A 26,403-nucleotide genomic window follows, 5' to 3' on the forward strand; every position below is an offset into this window, starting at 1 on the left:
ACTGTAACAACACTTAAGCTACATTCCTTCTGGTGTTTCGCTTTCATTGCAACCAAAGCTCAGTCACTTACACATACCCCACTTGAACAGATTTTTAATTGGGAAATCACACTTGGGAGTTAACATCTTACTTCTGCTACCATTAGTGTGGTATTTGTAAAGTAAAGTATTGCGGAATAAGGTAGCCACTTGACACTGGGGCTGTTTCAATGTTAGCTGTCTGGATGGTGTGTATCCATGTTGCAAAGTGTCCGTATATCCCTGTCCCAACTACTGGATCCCCTTGTCTGTGTACCATCGTCCCAGTCTCTGTGTCTCCGTGCTCTGGAGCTGCACTCCGGTCTTTGGATACGTCTGTCTTCCAGTGGCAGTGTCTCACAATCCATGTGGCAGTGTCCAATGCCTCTTCACAACCATGTCAATGTCTACAGCCCCTCTGGGTGTTTATTACTATCCTTGTGTCTACTAAGATACATTACATCAGGAGCATTCATGTTTCTTGCGCCGACGTCCTTACATTTCAGTCCAAGAATACCAGCCTGTTTCCTCGTGTCAATGGTGTCTCTTTGTTTTCTTATCTCCAGAAATAACTGACTGGATCCCCCTTTCCCATCGCTCCAAGCTTTGTAACCACATAAACAAGGCTTGTGTACGACAGAATCTCGGTTAGTAAAACACTGACTTGTAGTAGGCAGGAACATGACTTCTGTCCAGATGTCACTCTAAGGGCTGCAGCACCTCAGAACGTTTGAAAACAGTCTACCCACAGGAATTGATCAGAGGAGGTTTGTGGTCAGTGTACTGCACTTTCTGAATTAGGTACAATAAAAGCCAAGCACATGTTCCAATGCTAGAAACAATTGTCATAATACAGGAGGAACCATAAGTTTGATAACCTGAGACATGTCCCCTATCTTTCTTTAACCTCTTTCTAAAATCAGATCCTTATGAAGTGAATGATACAAAGAACAAACCACCAAAAAAGAACAAATCCAGAACTCATCCACTTTTGAACAGGCTACACAGACACTCACCTTTCCTCAATTAAGGCATGCCCTCTCTCATCCCATTGTATGGAATAAAGCACTCTCACAGGAGAAGGCATTTAAGTTTCTTCTCTACAACACTTGCTTTGCATCCTTAACTCACTGCCAAGTACAAAACATTATTGGACAAAAAAGGCTTACAAAAGATGGTTGTATAAATACATGTTGGACCTCATAATACTTTCCTAATATTCTTGTGATAGTATCTCCATAGACAAAGGTTTTTGAGAAAATGTGGAAAAGGCCAAGATAGTTTGATTGAATCAAAGATGTTGTTGATATTTGCATATAATAAGAACAGATATATATATATATATATATATATATATCAGAATGTATTAAGCACAGAGATTAATTTAGACTAGCTTTCATCTGCTGGAAGATCAAGGTAGATGGGTTTGGGACTAATTATGATCATACAAGCCTAAAAAAAGAACACAGATTATTGGAGCTCCTGAGCAAATCCGTGGTCACCTGTCATTATTTCACAGGGTGCTCGATTACTAAAACACAATTTGGTACCCATGAAAAGTGCTTACAATTTAGAGCCTACCTGGGGTGGAAGCTGCGGCTATAGTCTCTTGTAGCCCTCTTGCAGCAGCACACTACTGCACCTAGAGTAGATCAGTGTTGACAATGGCAATCTGTCAAGGGCAGCAAAAGATGCTGGAGTGGAGTCTGGCTTGGGATGTGCAACCAATGTATACTGCTGGACCTAAGGTAGAGGAGACTTTCGATCCCTTCAGGGCCCGAAAAATCTACTGGACCACTCACTATGGCGAGTTTTATATTAAAAGGTCGAGCAATTTTTAGATTCCACTAGACCCTTCTGGCAGTGCACAAAGAACAGGTGATGTTTCAATGAGAAACTGAATTAGCAATTAAGATGCTTTAAATCTTATCCTTGTCACATATACTCTGGTTTCAGAGACAGAGGTCAAAAGTCAGTTTGTCTACTTGTAATGCAAATACTTTTCCTTGTGACTGCAGAGTTCCAGGATTTTGTAAGGTGAAATGTCTGACCTTTGTGAAATGAAAGGCTTTTGGTACCAGCCTTTTCCTCACACACAACATTTAAATAACTATGTCAACTTTACAAACATTTCTAAGTATATTTCAGTAGCTGTGAAAGACCATTTTTCTGCGATATGAGTGATGAAAAAAATATTTTAATAGAATGACAAAAAGTCAGAACACTTGGTGATGTGAAAATGATAAATGTTTTCTGAAACCCAATTTTCACAGATTATAGTTAATACATTATATAGTTTTATCAGTAAAGCTGCAAGCTAGTGGGAAGGTTTTTGCACATTTCTTGGAAATGTACTGCCTGTAAATGACAGTGCGCTACCACATCATGCTTTAGTAATATATTTATTAAAAGTGAGTGTTTAAACAAACTGAGAAACACTCCTGCCCTGATGGCAATGTATTAGTAAACTAAGAGACAGGTCATGCATGGATCATGTGTACCCTAAATGTGGGCTAGATTTATTATACAACGGGAAAACATTTAGTGTATTTAATCAAACAAAAGAGGATTTTATTTTTTACAGCAGGAATGATGAATTCACATATTTGAAGGTGCTCTCATATGTGAGAACAAAGAACAAGGGACTGTAAAATACAATATTTGCCTAGGATCACACAATTTCAGACCTGTTTCCGGGTCCAGTACATTACAGTTAGGTCGAGTAGATTATTCAAGCTACTCAACCTGCAGGTCTAGTAACATTTTTATGATTTTTTGAGGCCTGGCCTTGGAGTGCAAGCTGCTTAAATGGGCTGCAGTGAAACTAAGACGGCAATCAGGGGGACGAATGATACCAAGAGGAGACACCTAAACATTCAAATAGTGGAAATCAACATGCACCAGAGGACAGGATATGGTCTTAATTAGTGCCAGATCCTGCTCCACAGGTGGAGTAGAGCTCTGGATGCATGTGAGTGGAGCTGGATCTCCCACCATTTTTGATGCATACGGATCTTGTGAAAGCTTATTTCTTATTTACCATCTACATATATACTAGATTTCTCAATGTTTAAAGGAGAAAGAAGGATGAATTCTTGCCTCACAGGAATGCAGATAGCAAGTGTCTTAGAAAAGGCTGAAACTCCATTAATAAAGAGGGGCTCATGGCTGGAGAGAGCGCCATGGTGCACCCCATCAAAACATTGCATTCAGTACTTGCAAAGACAAAATAGAATATTAAAAATGCTGCAAAAGCTGTGAAATAATGATTGAGGGGCTTGCAAACTTTGAACTGTTTGTCAAATTTGATCTGCAAAATTTGGGGTACCAAAAATCGAGTGAGGCTAATCAACAGTGCATGACTATCTGTTTTGTTTAAAGAAAAACAAAGTAAGGCGACTGAAAAGAGGAGTGCAAAAGTATAGAAACTCGAAAAGCTGATAAAAGGTACTTCTAGCAGTTTTAAGAAGACCCTGGAAGGTAAATGTACTATATAAATGACTAAACTGTGGGGAAATTATCTCCATGGGGAGAGGTATTTAAAACAGGTATTTTTGTCTTATAACAATTCTACTAAAATCTTTCTTCATGCACCAGCTTAAACCAACCAACCAAAACATGTAATACTGTTCCTTACCTTTCTGGTTATAAAATCAAATTTTGTTTCACACTGCATACATCTTGGACACTGAAAAAGATAAAGTCACATTTTCAATACACTACACATTGTATACTTGATCTACTGCACACTACAAACATTTCTTTTACACTTGATATGGTCAGACTGTGCAGCCGATTGATAGCGCAGCAAGGAGGCTTCTATTCTTGCCCACTTGGTGATTCAGGCCAAACTTAAAAATAACCTAAATCAGTTTGCCTGTGCATACAATTTACTTCAACGTCTATCATTTTATAGTTCATTATACACAGTTTGTTTTATTATTGTGGAAAACCCAGAGGTACGAACAACTCTTGCTCTCGACATCAGTGTTACCAAAGTCTTTTTTTCATGGTAGGGTATCTAACCAATGGAAATTTGCTGGGATTACACCTTTACTAGAAAACCCCACCCTATAACCCACATGATCAAGCTAGCTACTGCTCAGTTGTCAAAGTTTATTTTCCAGAAAAAGAAAACAGAAAATCAAATGATCACACAAGTATGTTAAAGTCCAAAACTGGTTAAGGGAAAGATGCTTATATGTAATTAGTCAATAGGCAAAAGCACCATCAACACGCTGTGGCTTACATGACTACAGGTTACCAGCATCCTAATGGCGTACCTGGCTGCAATTATCATAGCAAACTAGCAAGACTGCCAATACTCACAAGGTCGCACTATTCCAATATAATGTACCCAGGTCTACCTAAAATTGAAACTAAAAATCTGTAAAGGATAAAAAGGCAGCAAGGAAGCAATTTTAGTCTGAAAACCCGTATATGCCCAGCCTTGAAGTCATTTCACTGACTGACTCGCTAGAAAGCAAAGCATAAAATGAACACAAGAATTCCAAAGGCAAGGGCACAAAATGTAAAGAAGAACTGGCACCACACTAGGCTCCCACTGGGATACTGTGCTTCAGTCAGGGCCACTCCTTCTACCTAAAAACAAAGTAACATTGAAGAAAAGCCCTCCATGTTCTGGAACCCACACAGTGGGACATGCTGGAACCAACTCCGAAGTTTCTAAAAGGTTATATGCTGTTCACTAACATAAAAACAAAACTGTTTAGACAACTGTATGCTTTAAAGACCCAACTTTGTCTTCAAGGCACATATTTTGTCTCCCATGCTGCTTAATAATAATTGTCTAAAAGGAGTCTTCGTCAAGATGGCGGCAATGTAGCACCTGAATCGTAGAGCTCCAACACACCAACAATAACCACATCGCATGAGACAAATATACAAATAAACGCCATTACGAGATGAGTCAGAGGTTGCCCGGGAGACTGCTGTGGCACCCCAGGCGAAAGAGCAGTGCGGATGAAAAGGTGAGTGATTGGACTCTAAGATGGTGACTGTGGAAACCCAGTGTTACTAAAACTCAAAAGGTTCCCAGAGGTAGGCACTGCCACAATGGGAACACTTGTTTCAGAGGGTGGTGATGGGTTACAATGCCCCAAAAATGATTGGCGAAGCAACAGGGAGAAGCAGTAAAGGGCAGATGGCAGCAGAGGGCTGTGACAAGACATATGTCAGTGAAGGTGATGAGCCGGGACACTGCTAAAAGACTCACGGCCTGATTTAGAGCTTGGCAGAGGGGGTTACTCCGTCACAAACCTGGTGGATATCCATTCTGACGTATAACTAATCCATTACAGCCTATGGAAATCGTAATAGGGCAGACGGGGTATCTGTCACGTTTGTGACAAAGTAACCTGTTCGCTAAACTCTCAATCAGGCCCTTAGTATTCAAATGCCCCTATATCCAGAACGTGGACTAGAGGCAAAATAAAGGCAGCGGGAAAGCTGTCTAGAAGGAAGACATGGCGAGACTTCTTAATAGAAAAGCTAAGGTAGACGGAGACACTGGACTGCAATACTACAGGAATAAGAGACAGACCAAAGATGGAGACAACCCCCAATTTAAAGTAAGCATTGGCAAAACCAATGTGTCTCACCTTTGAGTATATTAACTTTGCAGATGCTGTTTAATAATGCTGTGCAGCATTGGAAAAAAGCTAAATGCATTCTGCTGATGTTGTGGGCGTCAGGAAAAAAAAAAGAAAAAAGCAGCAATGGACGCCACCACTGTCATTTCACTGGTATGCACCTGCGTAATGGATATGCCTGTGCATGTTGAATGACTATGGGCCAGATGTACCAAATGATTTTACCCATTCTGTGTCTATGGGAAAAAGCTTTCGTACATATGGCCCCAAGTCAAATATTTGTGTTATACTTTACTAGATCAAGATGGCAGATATCAATTGAATTTGCAAATAAGAAAAATATTTTAGTGAGAAAATGTTTTTGGTTCTGTGGTGTAAACTGCCAATAAATTGTAGCTCCTGGGACCTTGCAAAAAAAAATTAATTAAATAAAAAAAAAAAAAAATGGCAAGGGGTCTACACCGATGCACTCTCCACCTCTGCCCTCTAAGATACTCTATTCTGCTAGACTGCACTCTCTGCCACTGAACTCTACGCTATGCCATTGTAGTATGAGCCACTCATATCTACGCCAATGCACTCTACATCACTACACTACCCCACTGTAATTTACTCTGCAACACTGCACTCTACGTGACTCTGCTACACCCCCAACTCCAACCTGCACCATTCAACTTCAGTCTACTCTGAAACAATCTACTCTACACCATTGCACTCTGCGCCACTCTACTCCACCCTGCCCCACTCCACTCTATACCACTGAACTCTATTAAGCACTATTACTCTACAGCACTTTACTCAACACCACTGCACTCTGTGCCAATCTACTCTACTGTACTCTACAATGCCTCTCTATGACACAATTACACTCTATAACGCTCTATCCAACTCTCTTGGCGCCACTCCATGCCAGTTTGTTCCTCTGTATTATATGACACACTACTCCACTCCACAACACTGTACTCCACTCTATGCCATCCCACTCTACTTCAATACTCCACTCCACTACTCCACTCTTTGGCACTCCACTCTGCAGCAATGTGTTCTGTTCTACACCGCTGCAGTCTACAGCACTCTACGGAACACCCTCTACACCACTCCACTCTCCTCTATACCACTCAACAACTCTTTGCCTCTCCACTCCACTCTGACACTGTACTCCACTCAACTCAACTCTACAACACTCTGCTGCCTCCACAACACTATGCCATCCCATGCTACTCAATGCCTCTCTACGACATTCCGTAACACCAACTCTACTCCATTACACTCTACTTTACAACACTTCACACACTCTTTTACACCACTTCTAGCCATGCTATACAGACGTCAAGCTGGTGTAAAACACAGCTAAGTCATATTGGCAAAGCCAACAGCTCTTCCATAGGTGAGACCTATTGGCTAGGCCAATGCTTGTTGATTGTGTGCAGCTCGAAGATGTTCTGGAGTTGTTTTTCACACTGGCAGACTTGAGATGTTCTGCACTGCTCAGTCAATGAGTTTGCATTTCAAGCAAGGAGGGCAATAACGGCAAGACCAGTAAACGACAAAGAACGTAAATGGAATGAAAGGGGGAAGAAGTACAGGAGGGACCAGGGAGTTGGGGGTTCATTTGGGGGGATACACTAAATCTTGAGTGCTCTAGAGAAATGACCAAAGAAGGAAGGCCATCACACACTCACATACCATGCAGCAATATTCTTCCGATATAGCATCCTTCCTGGTCTAGTCCTTACAAAGAAAACATATGCAGTTAAATCAAATGCAACAGCACCCCATCTCAAAGAAGGAATAGCTTCTGTCTGTCAAATAAAGGATAGTTTACAAAGACATATTGAACAAACGTCCTCGAGACCAGAAGAATTGAATGGTATCATGCTTACTACAAGCCTTGGCATGACATTCTGAAAATAACCTACATCAATATAATTGGGTGTCTGAGATACTATCAGTACTACTGCACCATACTGCCGAATAGCTTCAATGTGATACAGGCATTTCACAAATATGTAAACTAGTAAAGAAGGCATTGCAGTTTACAAATGAACAAAGTGATAATGCTAGACGATGGAATCAGTCTTCTTGTGTAAATGAATTTTAAACATGCTTACATATTATTTTATTTTATTGAATGTTTAAATTCAGTTTATCCATAATGTACAAACATAATTCGGAAAATGTCCAGTACTCCATCATGAAATCTGATTAAACATGACAATAAGGTTACACCATCAGAAGTTAAGAGGATGACATTAGTAAAATCAATATTTACATAGGCATGAATATTGGAACACAAACAATGAAACCTCAAGTACCCTAATTTGTAATAAAAACATAAGAAATATTTAGGTGCTTAATTTTGTTGTGCATACTTTAAATACAAGTATTCAAACGGCATTCCCTGTCACACAGCTGCAGCTACCACAACTGAAAATCGATTGTTATAAACCACACAAGGCCAGGGAGGCAATGTATACTATGTATTCCCAATCAAGAGCCAATCTTAATCTTAGGGTTCCTGTAGTCTGGTTACCATGTTCTGTCCTGCAGTAGTTCCCATCCTCGTGCCCTGTGGAGAAAGGAGAAAGACCAACGTCCTCAATTTCTCCTACAACCCTCCCCGGAAAAGGTTCTGGCCTTAGATAGGGGACAGGTGGCCCAACTCCTCCTTTATTGAATCTCCGATTGGATAGAGAAAAATCTTTCATGACCCTGCTTTGAAGTGGCCTGCCTTTAAAGGCCTGATCGCTCTCCTTTCCATGGCTTTCTGATGCATTGATGCGGCAAAGAGTTTTGGAGAGAAGCCCTTGAAACAAATATCCTAAAAAGGATTGCTCGGAGTCTGTGTAATCATTTTCCGGAAGAGTCTTGCTGAGTCAAGGATATGAGGTGAGTGTTGGGAAGGGAACAGGGAAAAAAGGAAAATGCAGGATGACGATGATCAGGGATAATGCCATACAAGGTAGAGGGGGCCCTCAGTAAGAGTTCATCCCACATGTGCCCGATGGGGGTCAGACATCTGTGGGCAAGTAAATAAACCTAATTCGCATATGTTTAATGTGTTTCTGAGGACATTTTTAGTCATTCATATTAGCTCAAAATATGCATACCATTACATGTGTCTAGTTAGCCTTTGAGTGCTCAAAGATCAGCTTTACAAAAGAGCTTAGTAAAACGGTCTCAGAATAACCTTTAGAGCTGGCTACGTTGAAAGAAAGATGAAAAGGGTGCTTAGATTGCGTACTTCGAACCACTATTCATGGAAGCGGTAATAATCATTGGAACAGCTGGAATTAACACAAGAATGGTCCTTATGTTCATAATCACCATCATTATTAGAATATATTCTACTGATGGTGAATATCTATGCTCGAGTTGAGCATAAAGAAATTGCCCAGCAAGACACAGACTCAATTCCAGCCTTAAAAGTTCTAATGGTGACATTTTCCTAACCTCAAGAAGCTTTGTGTAGTATAGGTCATTCCAACAAAACAGTGGACTGAATTAAGGATGGAAACCAGACTGGGGTACCAAAAGCTAAAACTGATTCTACCTTAGTATGGTATTCATGTATCAGTGTATGAATCAGCTAACAACCATTTAAAACTTTGGATTACATTGCATCTAGATGTCACAGCACCACACTTATCACGGATCAACTCATACCATCTTAGTTCCTGATTGAACATTATTCTCAAATGCGTGTACTTGTTGACTTTTTCCAGCACTAGAAAGTTTAAATACAACTTGTCACAAAATGGTGTATGCCGAAACATCCGTTTTGAAATATTTAAAAGTGACCTTCAATGAGCTGTCATGAGCATAGGAAATTAATTTTTCCAGCACACAAATGGGTCCTTATCCCGTAACAGACTGTCACCAATACATTAATTTTCATACCTCTAACAAATGGTGGAAAAGTGACTTGAAGTTGCTTAAATCTATGTTAGTGTGAAGACACGCCCTTGTCTACTTTAGTGTTCGGTGGCTATGTCCAGGTTTATATGTGATTGTAACCACAATTTTTTTATTGATTATGCTACTTGAAGTTCCACCGATGTATGCAATTCTTCCGCAACACATCATTGTACACAGAAACAAATACTTTTGGGGGAAAAAAACAATAAAATAACAAAACATAGATGCATTTTAATACTACATCTTTACAAAAGTAGAAAAAATCCTAAATGTTACTTATTAAACCTTTAAAGCACTTTGATCATGTGGAACTTCATATCGGGAATAGCAAGGTGATAAATAATAATAATAAATGTATATTAAACAGCTTTCCACAGCTACTCATGAAATATATTTCAAGGTCCATAGCAGAGACCTGCTGGTCCTTTTCCTGCAAACTAGTCCCGCATTCTGCAGGTGGCCGTCGGTGGAGGTTGGGCCTGAGGATGAGGTGCTGCATGCCAAGTCTGACAGAAGGTATCTGGCTTGATGATCACGAGACGTTTTCTGGCTTCCCTAGGTGTACCAAGAGGTGGCTGAGTCTTCCAGAAACACAGAGCCTCAGCCCCTGGCAGGAGGAAGAGTATGTGGCAGACACTTCACACAAAATAAGATGGTAGCTGCCAGAGATTAGCAGTAAGTGTCCTATTCACCTGAGGAAAAAGACAAGTGCTTGAAACTGCCCAAATGTACTTGGCTAGGCTGTAATCACTTAAACATAGACCGTCAGCAACTTTTGAGCACTTGCGCTCCACCAACAAGAGCATTCTGTGCTCAGTACCTTGTACCATACTTACTCATAGTAAGAAATAACATGTGTGAAGGGCTCCGAGATGTGAAACAAGATCTTTTTTTTTCTTCTTTTTTTTAAGGAGGGGGCCAATAACAAATTGGCCTCCCTGGTAGATTCCAGTTCTGAGTCCAATTACAAAATAAAAATGCTGCAACAAGAGTTCCCGAACCTAAAAGAAGAGCACCTGGACATATAAGCACACACTGAGATTGGAAGACTGCACCCACAGACAAAATATAAGAATTCAGGGGGACCCATCATCAGTAGCTGATGGAAAACATGTTGAATTTTAAATTTAGAGACTCTTCCAACAGATCCCGTCGCTGGATAGCAAAGCCAAGATTAAGCTGGACAGAACGCAGTTGGCCATGCAAGCAACAAAAGTATAAGAGCCCCAAACATCTTTATATGTGTTCACAATTTCAAACTGAAAGGATACATACTAAAAGAGGCCATGGACAAAGAAACAGTGATCTTTGAGGGCCCAAACCCTTGCGGTATCAGGACCTGTTCTATCACAATCCTGAAGTGCAGATAGCTAATTTCCTGCAAGTGAATAACATTAGATATTGGGGGGGGGGGTTATAGAGAAGTCTGCTCTTGACTGGGCCATGTCCTACCTTCAAAACAGAACAAATGTCATCTATACCCCCTTCTCATCTAAACTGTACTTCACAAAAGCAGGGATCCCGCAAGGCTCTATCATCTCACCCATGCTTTTCAACATCTACATGAAGTCATTACCAAGAATGATCACTTAATTTCACCTCACATGCTAGAACTACACACAAACACTTGTTAAACTGGAAACCCCACAGACACTGGCAACTCAAAATCTTCAGTTGTCTCAGAGCCGCTGCTAGAAAGATTGTCTAAAGACATTCAGTTTTGGAGGTCTCTTCCCCCATTATCCCTATTGAGGCACTCGGCCATATTAAAGATGGTGGCACTACCGCGCCTTTTATACAGTTTACAGAATCATCCTTTTCACCACTGCTAGGTCCTTTTTCAGAAAGTGAACACCCAATTGCATACATTGCTATGGGGGAATGGGGCCCCACGTATCTCCTTAGACAAATGCTGTCAACTAGTGTTCGAGGGAGGTATAGCCACACCGGATATCCAGCTGTACTACTGGGCAGCACATCTCCTTATAATTAATGATTGGCGGTTTGGAGGGTTCACAAACTCAGCTTATGCTCTTGAGGAAACAGTCATAGGAGCACAGGCCTCCCACATCTGCTATAAGGTGAGGTTGGGGGGGGGGGGCTGCCTCGGCGACTCGGTGGTGCTGGAGAAGTGGGAAGAAACAAAAAAGGCTACAGGCTGGAAAAATAGACTGACTCTAGAAATACCATTATGGCAGGGTACCTACCGTCTGTATGTTGCGGCCCTGCAGGGTTTCCCAGCCTGCGACCTGGTGGGGATTTCAACCCTTGGTGACATACAGGACAATTGCATGCTGAATCCTTCAAAGACTTACAGAGGGACTATGCACTGCATTGCACACAGTTTTTTAAATACCTACAACTCCGAAATGCCCTGACACCCACGCTTCGGGTGCTCCCAGGGGCGTGGGAGTTCTTGTCCATAGAGGCTAAGCTCCTATTGACAAACAAGAAAGAACACAAGCTATCACAGAAATATAATATGCTCCTCAGGAATATGTCGGACCCCATGGAGATGGTGTTTAAGGACTGGAAAACGGATCTGGGGGACCTGGACGATGATGGTTGGAGGGAGGCACCCAAAGAGAAAGCCACAGCTTCACAGTTGCTCCATTGCACTTTTTAATATAACAGGGCGTGCCATCTCTGCATGGGCTTTCTGGCCACCAGCGCTTGCTTATGCTGAGGAGATACATCAGGAAATTTAATTCACACGTTTTGGCACTTCTCTGTTCTTGCCAGTTTCTGGGAGAATGTCCTGGGACAGCTGGAGGTGGTGTTGGGCTGGGAAATTCCAAGGGACCCCAAAAAGATCCTTCTGCACATCACCGACGGGGTGGGAGGCACACTGTATCAAAAAACACACTTGTGGTTGGGCTTGGTGCTTGCCAAGAGGGATAATGCAAAGGCATAAAAGGAGGCCCAGGCCCCCTCAGTTGAGAGGTGGGCCCGAGGTATGGATTTCTGCATGGGATTGGGAAAACCCATATATGTATCGAGGGGATGCCCCCAAAAGTATTATAAAATATGGACTGGTTGGGTGGAGGCATGAGGGATCCATCTAGACCCAGTTCCAGATAAATCATGGACACTTAATAATTCATGTGGGGTTCCAATGGATACTGAAAATGAGGAGGCATCACTGCCTGAACAGGAGAAGGGGGAAACATATGTCCTGTATGTATTGCCTCTCTTAATGTCTGCTCCTGAGACATGTTTTGTAATGATACCGATTACCAATGCTGCTATGTCTATTGCTGTTAATTTTGACTATGGAGGGCCTAGGAGCCCCGAAATAACAGAATGAGAAAAGTTTAAAAGTTTCCCGGAAAAAAAAAAAAAGAGGAGGGTGAGGATGACTGATGGGTGGCTCCTCGTTGTCTACCCTGGTCACACCCTTTATAACTCCTGTAGAGGGGATTAGACAAGTGCTGTTGCTGCAATTGCTGCCTTCCACAAAAGAAGAAGTTCCAGCCACACCTCCTGCACCTCCGAAACTGATGTAACCTCTGGGCTGCGACCTAAGGCGCAAAGATCTTGCCATCGCCTTACTATCCTTGAATCTCTCAAAGGCAGAATCAGCTTTGGCACCAAACAGCCTCGACCCATCAAATATCAAAACCATCAGGATAGCCTGCATGTCCAACAAGAAACCAGATACTCTCAGCCACGCATGCCTCCTTGTAGCGACAGAGGTCCCCATTGCCACTGAATCAGCCATATCTAGGCCTGACTGAATAACCTGTTGAGCAGCAGATTGACTGCCATTCAACAGCTCTTCAAAGTGCCCCTGAAAATCCTCAGGTAACTTTGGGCCACCTATTTCGGTTGACTCCATCAGAGCATGAATGTATCGTCTTAACAAACAGGTTGCGCTGGCTGGCTTTAATGCCATACTACCAGAGGAAAACACTTTCTTTGTTGACTGTTCCATTTTCTTCAATTCTCTATTCCGAGGAGTTGTTGGAAAAGTCTCAGGAGTTAACTTTGAAGAAAAGACAGGAAGCCTGTGTCACGAGACTATCAGGTAAAGGATGAATGGATAAAAACAGAGGATCCCCGGGAGCACGCTTATAGCTCCTTGAAATTGGCCTAGACACTGCAGAGGATGACACAGGCTTCTGCCATATCTCCAAAAAGGCTCAGTCAACACCTCACTGAAAGGTAATAAAGGCGCTGATGAAGAGGCAGAAGAATGTAGCACTTCAGTCAGCATATTGGACAAGAGTTGAGTTGAAGGAAGAGGCATTTCCAACATGTCATCCGCCTTCCTAATCACTGAATGGTACAAAGTCACCTCAGGAGGAGGAATGCTTTTCAGTGACAATAGCTCCCACTGTAAACCACTTGCTACCTCTAGTACTTCAAACTCTGGATCGAAAGAAACAATTTCTTCCTCCTTGTCAGGGTCACCTTCTCCAAACAAATACTGCTCCTCTTCCAGAAGTCTCCGGGCATCCCTTCAAGACATATGTTTCGACTTCAACCATGGCATTGGAGAAGCCAGTACAGGCATCATCGGCAACCTCGTCTGAGAGTCCGACACCTGAGTAGAATGGGTCAGCGGTCCTGGAGTAAAATCGTGCGACACCGGTGTGGATCCATTCGACATCGGAGAGTGCGTAACCAGTGCCACAGACTCCTGCTGAACTTCGACTGACACCCTTCTCTGCGCCGAAGAAGGCCAGGGTACCTGGGCCCGCCATCGACAAATGGGAGGATGGCACCTGCTGGTACTGCGCCAGAAAGCCACCCAAAGATAGGAAAGCCAACACATGGGGCCTGCAGGCGCACCAGATGGAGTCATCGCCCTGGAAATAATGTTGTACATAACATTTAAGAAATTTGAAGGGTCAGACCCTAGAGTCGGAAAATATGGACAATCCTGCTCTTGTCAAGGAGGTGGAGATGGAGCAGGAGTCGGAACTGGAACTTCTCCAGGACAGGATCAAGAAGTCCAGGTGAAGTCGGTCTTGGACACAACAGCGAGCTTCAGGAGATGGGGCCGGAGCCACCTTATCTCTATCTTCATGCGACTTTATATGCGGAGGCACTTAACTCTGAGAATCCTCTCTGGAAGACGAACACTGAGAACCATCGCACCACTTCTTCTTGTGCTTCTTCTTCAATTACTTTGAGAAATGGGGAGAACACGACTCTGAAAGAAACTTCTCTTTTCCAGCCTTGGCCATGAAACGCTTCGCCTCTCTCTCCTTCATGGCCTTGAGGTTCATTCGTTGGCATGATGAACATGCATCGACGTTGTGGTCAGAGCTCAGATGCCAAAGACATTCTTCATGAAGATCAGTAATGGACATCTGACCCTCACATTCCCTGCAGGGCTTAAAACCAGACTTCCTTGGAGGAGACATTTTTTCTGCAACAAAGTTGCAGCTTCCTTGAAAAACAAATGTTGCAAGAACCCTACACTGTGGAGAGCCTAGGAAAAAACTGTTACACGTTGAAGGTGTGGGAAAAAAAGGAACTGGCGTCAGTACGCCGTTGAACGCTTCTTATGTCTCTGATGACCACGCGGAGCCATGGACATTATGACATTCTTATCGCCATTGGAGATCTGTAAAGAAAAGCTTCCATGGAGTGCTGGCAAATTGGGGTATTCAAAAGGTGAGGAATCCACAAGTAGATGAATCCATCAGAAATTTTAATATTATCATAACTATATTGTCTACAAGTTTGTCACTATTGAAATATTGAGAAAAATATAAAATTAACAAAATAAATAGTTATAAAAATACACAAATAAATTAGCTTAAAGTACGGCAACATTTGAGTGAGTTTATAAAATAAAACTTTAAATCTCAACATATCTTCCAAATATATGTATACACTCTCTATGTGCTTATGTATCTATATTTCTATTACTTTACTCCTACTGTATAAGAAAAAAACACCTTTGACTCTCTTTAATGCACTACTGTATGTCTCACCCTAGACCTCTCTCAATATATCCTCTACCTCCACTGTCTGACTCATCACAAACCTCATTCTACTAATCTGGTTCTATAAATAATCCTTTCTAGGCTCTTCCCTCCTGGAGCTCCCCATGCCTCATTTTACTACTATGATCTCCCAAATAACCTATCTAAATTATTCCCTCGTGTATCTCTCCTTTGACTCATCCTGAATCTCATTTTACTACTATGATCTCTCTAATCCATGTATAGAGCCTCTTCCCTTCTCCATCTCTCCTCATCCCAAACCTCATCTTACTACTGTTTCTCAAATACTTTCTAGACTGTTCCCCCTTCTATCCCTCGATTATCCTATTCATCGAATTAACAGATCACAAGTTCACCACTCAAATTAACTCATATTTCCATATACTAATCCACCACTAATACCTTTTGGGTTGTGGAGTAGTGTCCTTATTCATTCATGATGATCACCTAAGAATAAACGTCCCACACACTAGAGATTTACAACTGGGGGAGTAGGCACAGATGCAGACCCTTGCAATAGCATTAAAGGTATCAATCACTTTAAATGTTAAATTAATCAGCCTAAATGCTCAAGACCTAAATAGTAATATCCATGCTGGAAGATACCACAATGTCTCCTACAGGAGACCCACTTACTTCCCAGGGACTGGTTCAGAATGAAATCACACTGGTTTCTCGAAGGTTCAGCAATCACTCTTTACATACAACTGGGAGCAGAGCCTTTATCTTGTTAGGAGAGGACATTAACCATGATATGGATAATGAAAAGGAAAAGTCAGACCACTGGTTTGGCCAGATTAAGGTCTTTTTGAGAAAGGAGATGGTGTGGCTCCAGGAAATGTGTCTGGAGGACATTTGGAGAAACTATTATTCCTTTGTGCAGGGCTACCTATGCAAGGCTACACTATTTACTGTGTATGCCGCAAAGTAAAGGCATATATAGAGGTGCTCTAGTTCTCTATGATCATGCATTACGATCCCTTACTATGCAGTTCCCAATTCAAATATTAAAAACCCACTTGAGCCCTTGGAGCCTTAAGGACAGCATCATACAACAAGGCACACATACAGCAGCAATACAAGACAACTTCCCAAAACCTAGCTGACATTAACACATGAGTTATTCCACCCCACATACTTTAATATGCCGTAAAGAAAGCTGTTAAGGGGGGGGACGGGGGGGGGGGGGGGACTGATAGCCTTGCGGCCAGACCAAATAAGGAAAGGAGTGAAAAAAGATGCAAATGAAAGGGAGCCATGTGAGAACTGGAAGCTATACATAACAGAACCGAAATCCCCAGAGTTTGGCATCTCCTAAACACAAAACAAGGACTACAAACAATTTTAGATCTGGATAGGGCAAAGTACATTCTCAATTGCACTAGACACATTTTATGCCTGAGGTAATAAGGCTGAAAAATTATTGGCCAACAGATTGTGGGCTACGGAAAAAAAAAAAAACAGAACCACTTTGCACACTTGTGGGCAAGAGATTACAGGGGACTTCTGAACAGCAGACTTATTTTCTAGATTTTACAAAACGCTCCAGATTGCACAAAACACCTCTACTCCTCACTTAAGTACCTTTCTGGATCACGCATCGGCTATCAAGCCTTCTCAATCCCAGTCAGCTTAACTACAGGAACCAATCTCTATTGAGGAGTTCATATCTTCTGTTTCTCAACTGAAAACCAACAAATCCACAGGCCCAGAGGCTACACTCGAACTTCCCTGCACCTCCTTCACCCCCCAGTTTTATAAGACGTTCTGCTAGATTCTGGCTCTGTTGCAGACACAATTGCAGTTGCCCCTAAACCACCCAAAGACCCCAACTGAGGTTGTTCATTTAGAACCATCTCACGGATAACTAAAGATGCACAATTATTCACTAGCATGTTAGCCTCTAGACTAAAACCATACAGGCCTGGCCTCATTGCCCTCCAACAGGCCAGCTTTATTCAGAACAGAAGATGCCATGATAACATAAAGAGAATATTACACATTCCTGACAAGGTTCACAAAACTACAAAGTATGCTCTACTATGGGCTTTCAATGCCCAAAATGTTTTCCAAATTGTGTTTATTTTTCAATCACTACCTTTACACCCGTATACCATGCAGAAAATAAAAAATGAGGTAAACAGATTTGCCTGGATGCATCAGAAATCTTGAAAACACTGTGAAACAACTCATTTACACCGGGAAGAGGGAGGTTTGGGTATCCCTAATATCATACACTACCAGGCTGCCTACTTCTGGTACATGGTAGAAGAGGGAAGAGAAATATCTGAGAAGCACTGGTTTCTTTATTGAGCAGTTAGTAGCATGCAGTCATAGCTGGAAGATCACATGGCTGCATGAAAGACACAAGGCCTGGGAGCTCTTTATTCCTCCCCAATAACCAAGTATGCTCTGGCTATTTGAGACAATATAGCTGAAAAGTGAGGTCTTGCAACACTCCTGTCACTACCAACCATAGTTACATCTAACCCAGACTTTTCACTGGTTCTTAAAAGGGACAAATTCCATAAATGGCAAGAAGCAGGATGTAAGAGTGGGTAATTGTTTTCACTAAAACAGCAACCTTTCATTCAAACAGGTGAAAAGAGTATACGTCTCCCAGAGTCCGAACGGTTACACCATTTACAGATTAGCCACTGGGTTATCAACAAAACAATGAAATCCACCAACATAATCCTGGCCACATTTGAGAAATGGCTCCTTTTGAAAAACGATGAGAAACTTCCGATTTCATAGATATACAGGTTGCTAAATCACTTCAGGCCACGAAACACAGCACCCGGTCAGACACGGTGGGGGGAGGAGCTAGGCAGGTCTCTTCCACACAAAGACTGGGAAAATCTTTTTCAGGGTTCACTGCACAGCAAGAAGCACAATTTGGTAAAAGTTAACGGGGCCACCCATACCCACTTTGGTACCTGCCCACTCAGGTCTACCTGTCAAAAACAGTGACCTATTGTGTAGCTCCTGGGAAGCATTTCACACCCTTTTCTACACCAACTGAAATCCCTGAATAGGAGAAGTTGGAAAGCAAATGCAAATTAACCTCCAGGAGCTTCAGGAAGGGAAACCATAACTTTTCCTTAATATTTATAAATAAATTAGTTTTCCTTAATATTTATTAAAAAAATTGGACTTCATCATTGAATTGGAATTTCAATAACTATGAAAAATAGTTGCTTAGGTATTTTTCTAGCTAGTCCCATACCAGAGATTCAATATTAGGAGTTATTATAACATTCCAGTATTTTTCTATGGGTCATCTAGCATTCTTACAATGAAAACTGCTTGGAGGTGCTAACCATAGTAAGGACATAATATATCACGCACCCTGCCTTGTAGGCTACAAGGTCAACATTGGTATGATATATTAATATTAAGAAGAAAGGTTTCTAACTCTAAAAAGGGCTTACTGTGACAGGTCGAGCTGCATATTTTGACACTACTACAGTCCGGCTACGCTACAATACTAGGCCTGAAACCATAGTTGCATTGCCGATGTAGTAGATGGTACAATATGAGTTGCAGTTAACTAGTGGCATTTCGCTCACAGGCCCTAGCTACCCCCTATACTACAGACCGAGGGTTAAATATATCAATTAGGAAAATGCCAATTCAACCATGTTTAAAAGGGAAGCACAAACACATTACTACTGGTTAGCACGAGTAAAGTGCACAGTTCTAAAGCCAGCACAATATAGGGTTAAGCAAAAGGTGAACAATCTGGGGTCACAACGCAGATTTCCTACAGGTTCTTTTTCATCCTTGCATTCCCCCAATTAAACTTTTAACCCATTTTGCTATTCCTTCTCATTTCTCCATTTGATGGGTTTCCCTCTCCTGCCATGGGTAAACGACTGAAGATGATAAACGTCTTGGTTCACAAAAATGAGAGCCTGCACACTCAACTTGCAACCATGGTAGAAAACACTAGTCAACGACAAATCACCAAGCACCAATAAAAAGCATTCAGCACAATGACTACAAAAAGAGACAAAAATGTAGCCTACTAATCACAAAATAACTCAAGACAATATATTTAATATGGAAAAACAATTCAAATGTTGTGAAATCGATGATGGTTGATTCTAGAAAAAAAACTGAAATATCCAATGATAAATATTTCTGTAGCCTGCTTTGATGATGCACACTGCGCATATTTTTGTGTGTTCTTCATTTCAAGTCTGGAATAGAGAGAGTTTAGCTGTCTTAAACCCTTAAATTAAACAAAAATACTTGTACGAAGAAATACACAAAAAAGGCTTTTAGTCAGACTTGTCATCCATTCATCTATGTAACCGACATTCAAAGTTTGCTTCCCCTCAACAACGCGTACAGGATGAAGCAAGCATATCATTTAAATTGCACTCCTAGCTGTCATTCACGGCAACAGCATTTTACTGCCTGAAAAGGAGTGCACTTCAATGACAAGCTGATATGCAGTGCAATGATTCATTCCTAATCAACTGTTTCATGTATTTTCTGTTTTATTCTACGGCAACCAGCTCCGATGGCTATTTTTTTTACTTATTTGCTAAGGCAAACGTGCATGCTATCTTTAGAGGATAGCATTTGTACTTTTTAGCTTTCCATTTCTATTACATTCGCTTATAAAAATAAAAACCACTGCACGTTTACCAAGGTCGGACCTATTAGCTTTTTCAACGCATGTCAACTAAAGAATGTGTGCGCACAAAGCGTTTAGAGGTAATGGATTAAAACAAAGTCTATGTGTTCTGAGCAGTAAGAGTCAGGTCCACAACGGAGAACATTCAGTGAGCCAAGCGTAAATAAACAGGATCAATAACACTGATGCAAGTCAGTGAACCATGTGAAGGCAAGCTGACCATTGTTCCAAGTGCTCTGCAAATCACCAGCTACTGTGTGGAATGATGGTGTGCTGTAATCTGTAATGTGCTCCGAGAAGATCCCACTCATGAGGAAATGCCATGTAACATAACGAGAAGAGAATCATTCTGCTAGGCTTCTGTAGATTTATGGTTTCTGAAACCAGTACTTTCAATCTAGGTTGTTTTGTTTTGAAATCTTTACTAATTTCAAAAAAAGGTAACAAGAAAGGTAGAAAGCATACAGTGAAATATATATCTGAAGTTATGGATAGTCACGTCATATCAGAGGTACAGCGAAGAAATAATCAGATAATACATTTAAGCTACAGCAAGCAACAGTGCTAGTTACTGTAAGGATAATTTCATATATTAAACCATGCAAAGAAAGAAAAAGGTGGGTTGTGACCTACCGCTGAGATATAGTGAGTTGGTATGTTGAGTTTGTGTGCATCATAACACATGAAAGGATAAGAGTCCGCTGGAGTCTGGTTTACATTTGTTAGGGTGAAGTTTACTAGATTTTGTTAAGGTAGGTCAATTTACGAACATATGTGATGTCATGAATTGGTAATAAGGTTTGTACCTGGAGTTAGAGATAATTTGTAGGAATAAGAGAAAAAGGAGGGAAATAAGAAGGGACTAGATTACGGTAAAATGTATATGATTATTGGGCCATAACTGATTTTTGTCTACCCTGGTTTGTTTGCTCTTATATGCATGACGTGTATTGTTTGTACTGAGTACACTGTTGGAAGCATTTGTTGCGTAGAGTTGTCAACCTTGAGTTAATGGGGGATTACTTTTTTGCAAGTGGGTATCAATGCAGTCCCATAGTTTCTTTGAGCTGTGTATAAAGTGTGTTTTTGAGCAGATTAAGATGTTTGGAAAGATATCTTTCTTGAGCTTTTGCAGTCCGACAGTGTCACTTTGAACTCTAAAAGTAGAAGAGGGTCGCCTGGCAGTAGGTCTTGTAATACAGTGAGTGGGCAAAGATACTCAGTGCTACTACAGGGAACTGGATGTTAAAAGGTTTCTGTGTAAGGCTTTGTATCTTACTCCAAAGTATTTAAATGTGTAAGCAGTTAATTATAAAGTGTTCATATATCTCCTGTTCCCCCTTCACAGTGCCAATATTGGTTGTCTTTGAATAGTCCAAATTTGTATAATTTGTCTGGTGTCCACAACGCTTTATTAATTGTACAAAATCTTATGTGTACTAATGAGGAAGTGATTTCAGCCTAAACTAAGGGGATTACACAATTTGACATATTTCCAAGTTAAGATAGTCGTTTGTGTCCAAAAAATATAGGTTTATTATTTTTCTAATTACGTTTCGTGTTAAGTAGGCTTTTGATGATTCTAGTGTTTTGTAGGGCTTAGAACACACGTGTAATAGTTTTATTAGTTTGCATATTAAGGGGGGAGGATCAGGGGTGTGACATTGCAACACTCTCCTGAGGTCAACATTAAATTTAAGAAATTGTATAATTCTGTGTCGGGAAGGTTATATTTGTTTTTTGATTCGGAGAAAGATTTAGGCTCATTCTGTCAGCCTAGGTCCACAATAAGATTAATACCCCTTTGAGCACCCGGCATCACCAGTAGATTGTATTACCCTCTAGCTTGAGGTTTTCATTGTGCCAAGGGGAAGCCAGGTTAGATTTAGGTACCTGTAAAGCGAGCTTCTTTCTAGTCTGGGTAAAGCTGCTGTGGTGCTAACAATAAAGCTATGCAAGTGCTCAAGTTTGATGTGACTGACATTGTTGGTTGTTACTGTTGTTCTTAAAAATAGAGGGTTTAACAAATGGGCTTAGATTTGTAGTCATAGTTGTTTGTTCTGTATGTCTAAATTAAACCACCATGCCCCATGGGCAGCTAGAAATGCTGTTTGATACCTTTGGAAGTCTGGCAAATGTATGCATTCTTTTATTGTGTTCAGTCTACGTTTGTGTAGAGCAATTCTTGCTTTTTTACCTTGCCAAAGGATGTCTGAAAAATAGTTATCTACTGTTTCGAAGAAAGATAGTGCGAGGGAAACAGAGCACATACTGGATAGGAAGTTGACTATTGGGGAGGATATCATCTTTATGGTCTCACGACTTCCCCACTATGTGGTGAATGTAGGTGACCATGTGCAGAGTATATCCTTATTTTTTTCTAGGATTGTATTTTTATTTAGGGATGAGTCTTTTCAGTTTCTAACAAACTAGATACTATGTAAGGTATGAAAGCGCATACAAAGCTTATTACTGCTGAGGAACAGTGAATAGCTTTGCAGACAACTTCTGTTAACATCAGTACATCGTCTCTATGGGATGCTACTGATTGCCGAAAGGAATCTCTCAGTTAATTCTTAGCGAATAGACTGATGATTCTATAACTAATAGGAAAAGAAGTGGGGATAGAGGACATCCAGTCATGGGCTTTTTGTGAGACTGAATGTGGAGGAGAGGTGTCCATTTATGCTTACACATACTTCAAGCATGGAATAAAAAAAATTTAAAAAACGACCATGCAAATGAAGTTCCCCTAAGTTGAAGTTTAGAAGCACAGACTTTAAGAAGGTCCATGACACTTTGTCAAAGGCTTTCTCCACATCTAAAGCCAGAGTCGCTGCTAAAGTGTCAAGAAGTTAACATCTCTCCAACACATGGTGAAACAGTCTTAATATGATCAGGAGGTGAGTCTGACCCTTACAAAGCTAGTTGTGTATGATGTATTATTTATGGATTACTTTCTTCAGTCTAAAGGCTAAAATTTTTGCACTAATTCTTATGACCTATTTGGGTCTTTAGTTCCTAACCCAAAGATGCTCTTTTCTTCTTTCACATTAAACACTACGGTTGCATTAGTTACTGTGCCTGATACAGATCATGTTTCTGCATAGTGTTTGAATAGTGATGGAAAGGAATCAATCAGTGTCAGCACTCTTTAAAAAGTTTCTCGAAGAAGCCATCTGGGCCTTTACAGATTTTACTACTACAGACGGCTGTATACATTTCTGACTGTTCCATCGGCTTGTTGATGGATGGTATCAGCTCTTAACCAAGAGTAGGGAGGGAAATATTATCTAGGTAGTTATTGCAATCTTCTAGTCTGATAACTTTGAAGGTGTTATATAAGTTCAGGTAGAAATCATGGAAAGTGTCTGGTATCTTGAGCTGATGTGAAGATAGTTCATTTTTTAAATCTCCAATTGCAAAGATTATTGATTTCCATTTTGTACATTTTAGACACTTTTCCTGCATTTTATCTGCTTTGTTTCTTTCTCTTCATTCTCTGTTTTGTTTCTAGAGACCCTTTTATGTGTCTTCTTACTTCATGTTTCATTGCGTTCGTATTCGAGTGGTCTCAATCATGCTAGGTCTGTGGAACACTCCGTCTATCTTAACTGGAACTTTAACTTTTCTATGTCCTTTTCCAAATCAGCTGATTTCTTGTTGATATTATATATATATATATATATATTTTTTTTTTTTTTTTAAACAGACACTAGACATATCGTTGTACTTTTAACAGTTGTTTTTAGTGCATCCCATCAAGTCTCAGGAACGTGTCAGCACATTATCTTTCAATGTGTCTAATTTCTTCAACTTTGTCTAGATCGTATGTCCTCTGTAAGAGAGTCATTCAATCTCCATTTTTTGTTTGGTGGAGTGGTCTTCTCTCTTTTGATACCCACAGAGAGGCATGGGTTAATTGAGACCACAATTGGTTTGGTTCTCGGGCTAGAGGTGAACTTAATAATTTCAGGAAGTCTATCCTTGAGAATGTATTGTGGGGATAAAAGTAAAATGTGCAATTCCTGCCTGTCAGTTTGCAGAACCGCCACACATCAATTATTTTTATTTTTTTATTTTTTTACAGAGATCTAGAATCTGTGATTGTTATTTATTCCCTTTGAGTTTAGTATAAGAGATTCTAGACAGTTGCCGTCCATCAGTAGCTTAAAGTTACCACCCAATATTAATCCTATGATGTCTGGTTAATCTGTAATAACTCTGGGCCTGACCACAAATTCTGCAGTCTCATTATAGAGAGCACAAACGTTTCCAATGTAGAACTCCAGGTATCTTTTATAATCAGTCATCTCTCTGGATTATCACACATTTGAGACAGGACTGAGATTCTTGATTTTTTTTCAAGATATGAGTTATTATACCATTTTTCTTCTTATGTGCAGCATAAGTAAAGCAGTCTTCCATCTATTCAGTGTCAAATCTGAGAGTTTCCATGGGGCCTAGTCTGGTCTCCTGTAACTAAATGATATCCACATTTATTTAGTCTATTACAGTAGTTGGCTACCTATCGTCTTTTGATAGGGTGGTTTAGGCCTTTAATGCTCAGGGAGTGCTCTCTCATTTTGAGATGGTTCATTTATGACAGAGAGGTGTAAAGATAGCATTAAATGAAAATAACTGTACAGTCTTTCTAACCAAAGGTGTTGTAGGATAGGAGTGAGAATATATGGCTCTCATACAACAGGGTCCCTCACCAACCCACCCTTCCTTCCCTCACTATCTGTGGTGGTTGAAGCGCCTACCTCTCCTCCCAACTCCCTGACTAGAACGTGGACAGCCACAAGCAGACTCACCTATGCTCTATCTGGCCAAAGGTATGACAGAGACTGTTAGTATTAGTTATAAGATTATCATAACATTCAAATTGGAACCTAAAACCTTAAGTAAAAAAGACAAAGACCATGCGGAACTTCAGGCAAACAGTACATTTGTATGACATGAGAGCTTTGATAGGGTTAGGATGATTTGGATGTCTGTGCCAAAGTGATGGTGTCTCTTTACGGGTATCGAGGACTGACAGGATTCAGAATTAAGTTCAGCAATGCACTACATAGCAAATATTTCTAGTCGGACATATAGTGTAGTGTTCGTTCTTCAGGGTGGAGGTTATCAAGTAGGCTTGAAACTAACCATGTTAAGTTAGGTAATTTTAGAGTTTAATCTGGCGCTATCCTGTGTATCTTTTCTAAACAAGGTAGAACAATATGAAACTACTGTAGTTTTTTTTGAGGGAGGGTCATAAGGTTAGAGCTACAATACAATACAATGAATAAAGTAACTGCTTATTTACATTAATTTCAGTTCTATACTCATTACACAAACATTTCTGTAGTTGTCCATATGTACACTGCATCTTTACTTCATTCACAACCTAAAACCTCTGGACCATTATGTTAGGAAACCTTGACGTTTATGAGCCCTATTAAGTGAGGGGGTCATATTTATAACAAGACAGTCTTTACTTCACGAGAGTGGGGCTCTGTCCATTTGGACAGTGTGAGTCTCCATATGTTTAAGAGTGATTACAGTGCTTTGATCATCTATGAAACACCCAATGCCCAAGGATTACATGGCTGTCTCAGAAGAAGGATAACATACTAGGAGTCAATGTCAGATGGCAGCATATTTGAAATGAAAACTTGGAGCTCGGTTTGGGTCGTTGAAAATCATTGGTTTCCATTTGTGCACTTCTTTAAATCTTGAGGGACCAATGAAACTGAAGAGAGTCTTTCAGTGTCTTCCTTAAGGTGAGGAATCCTTAACTGTGAGCCACTCTTTTCTATAAGTAGTTTTTGTGCGATGGAAATTTCAGCTCTATTCCACTTGATGTGGTGGATTGTTTTTTTCCAGGAGATTGAAGTTACTTTGCATGCCAATTAAAACAGGATTCTCAAGATCATAGATCTTGGGGTTCTTTTGCAGCTTGCTGATTCAAAAGTATGTTTACCAGAAGGGATCCTATGCTCTTTCAATTTCAAAGTTTTTCTCAAATGTGATGGCTAATGTCTTGGATATTTAACTCTCAAGCAAATATGCAGAGAAGTTAGCATTGTTTTCAGAGTTCTCAGTAAGCCAAATATTCTCAGGTTTCTCAACCGTTTACAGACTTCCATTTCCTTGACATCTTCTGTCAATATAAATTTTAGTGGTTAAAGAACTGGTTTGTTTCTTAGATTGTGCTCTATCATCTATTGGTTGACTGATCCTGAACTTTTATAATATC

General features: G+C 40.6%; 1 protein-coding gene across 1 annotated transcript in view; it reads right to left on the reverse strand.

Annotated features, from left to right (window-relative positions):
• The window catches only part of ZFYVE21 (zinc finger FYVE-type containing 21), a 144,651-nt gene that overhangs the window by 53,099 nt on the left and 65,149 nt on the right, over positions 1-26,403 (reverse strand). Inside the window, exon 2 of the mRNA XM_069207267.1 lies at positions 3,656-3,706. Coding sequence (XP_069063368.1) covers positions 3,656-3,706 — 51 coding nt within the window. The remainder of the gene's footprint in view (positions 1-3,655; positions 3,707-26,403) is intronic.

This window comes from Pleurodeles waltl, chromosome 9 (genome assembly GCF_031143425.1).
Source record: "Pleurodeles waltl isolate 20211129_DDA chromosome 9, aPleWal1.hap1.20221129, whole genome shotgun sequence".
NCBI lineage: Eukaryota > Metazoa > Chordata > Amphibia > Caudata > Salamandridae > Pleurodeles > Pleurodeles waltl.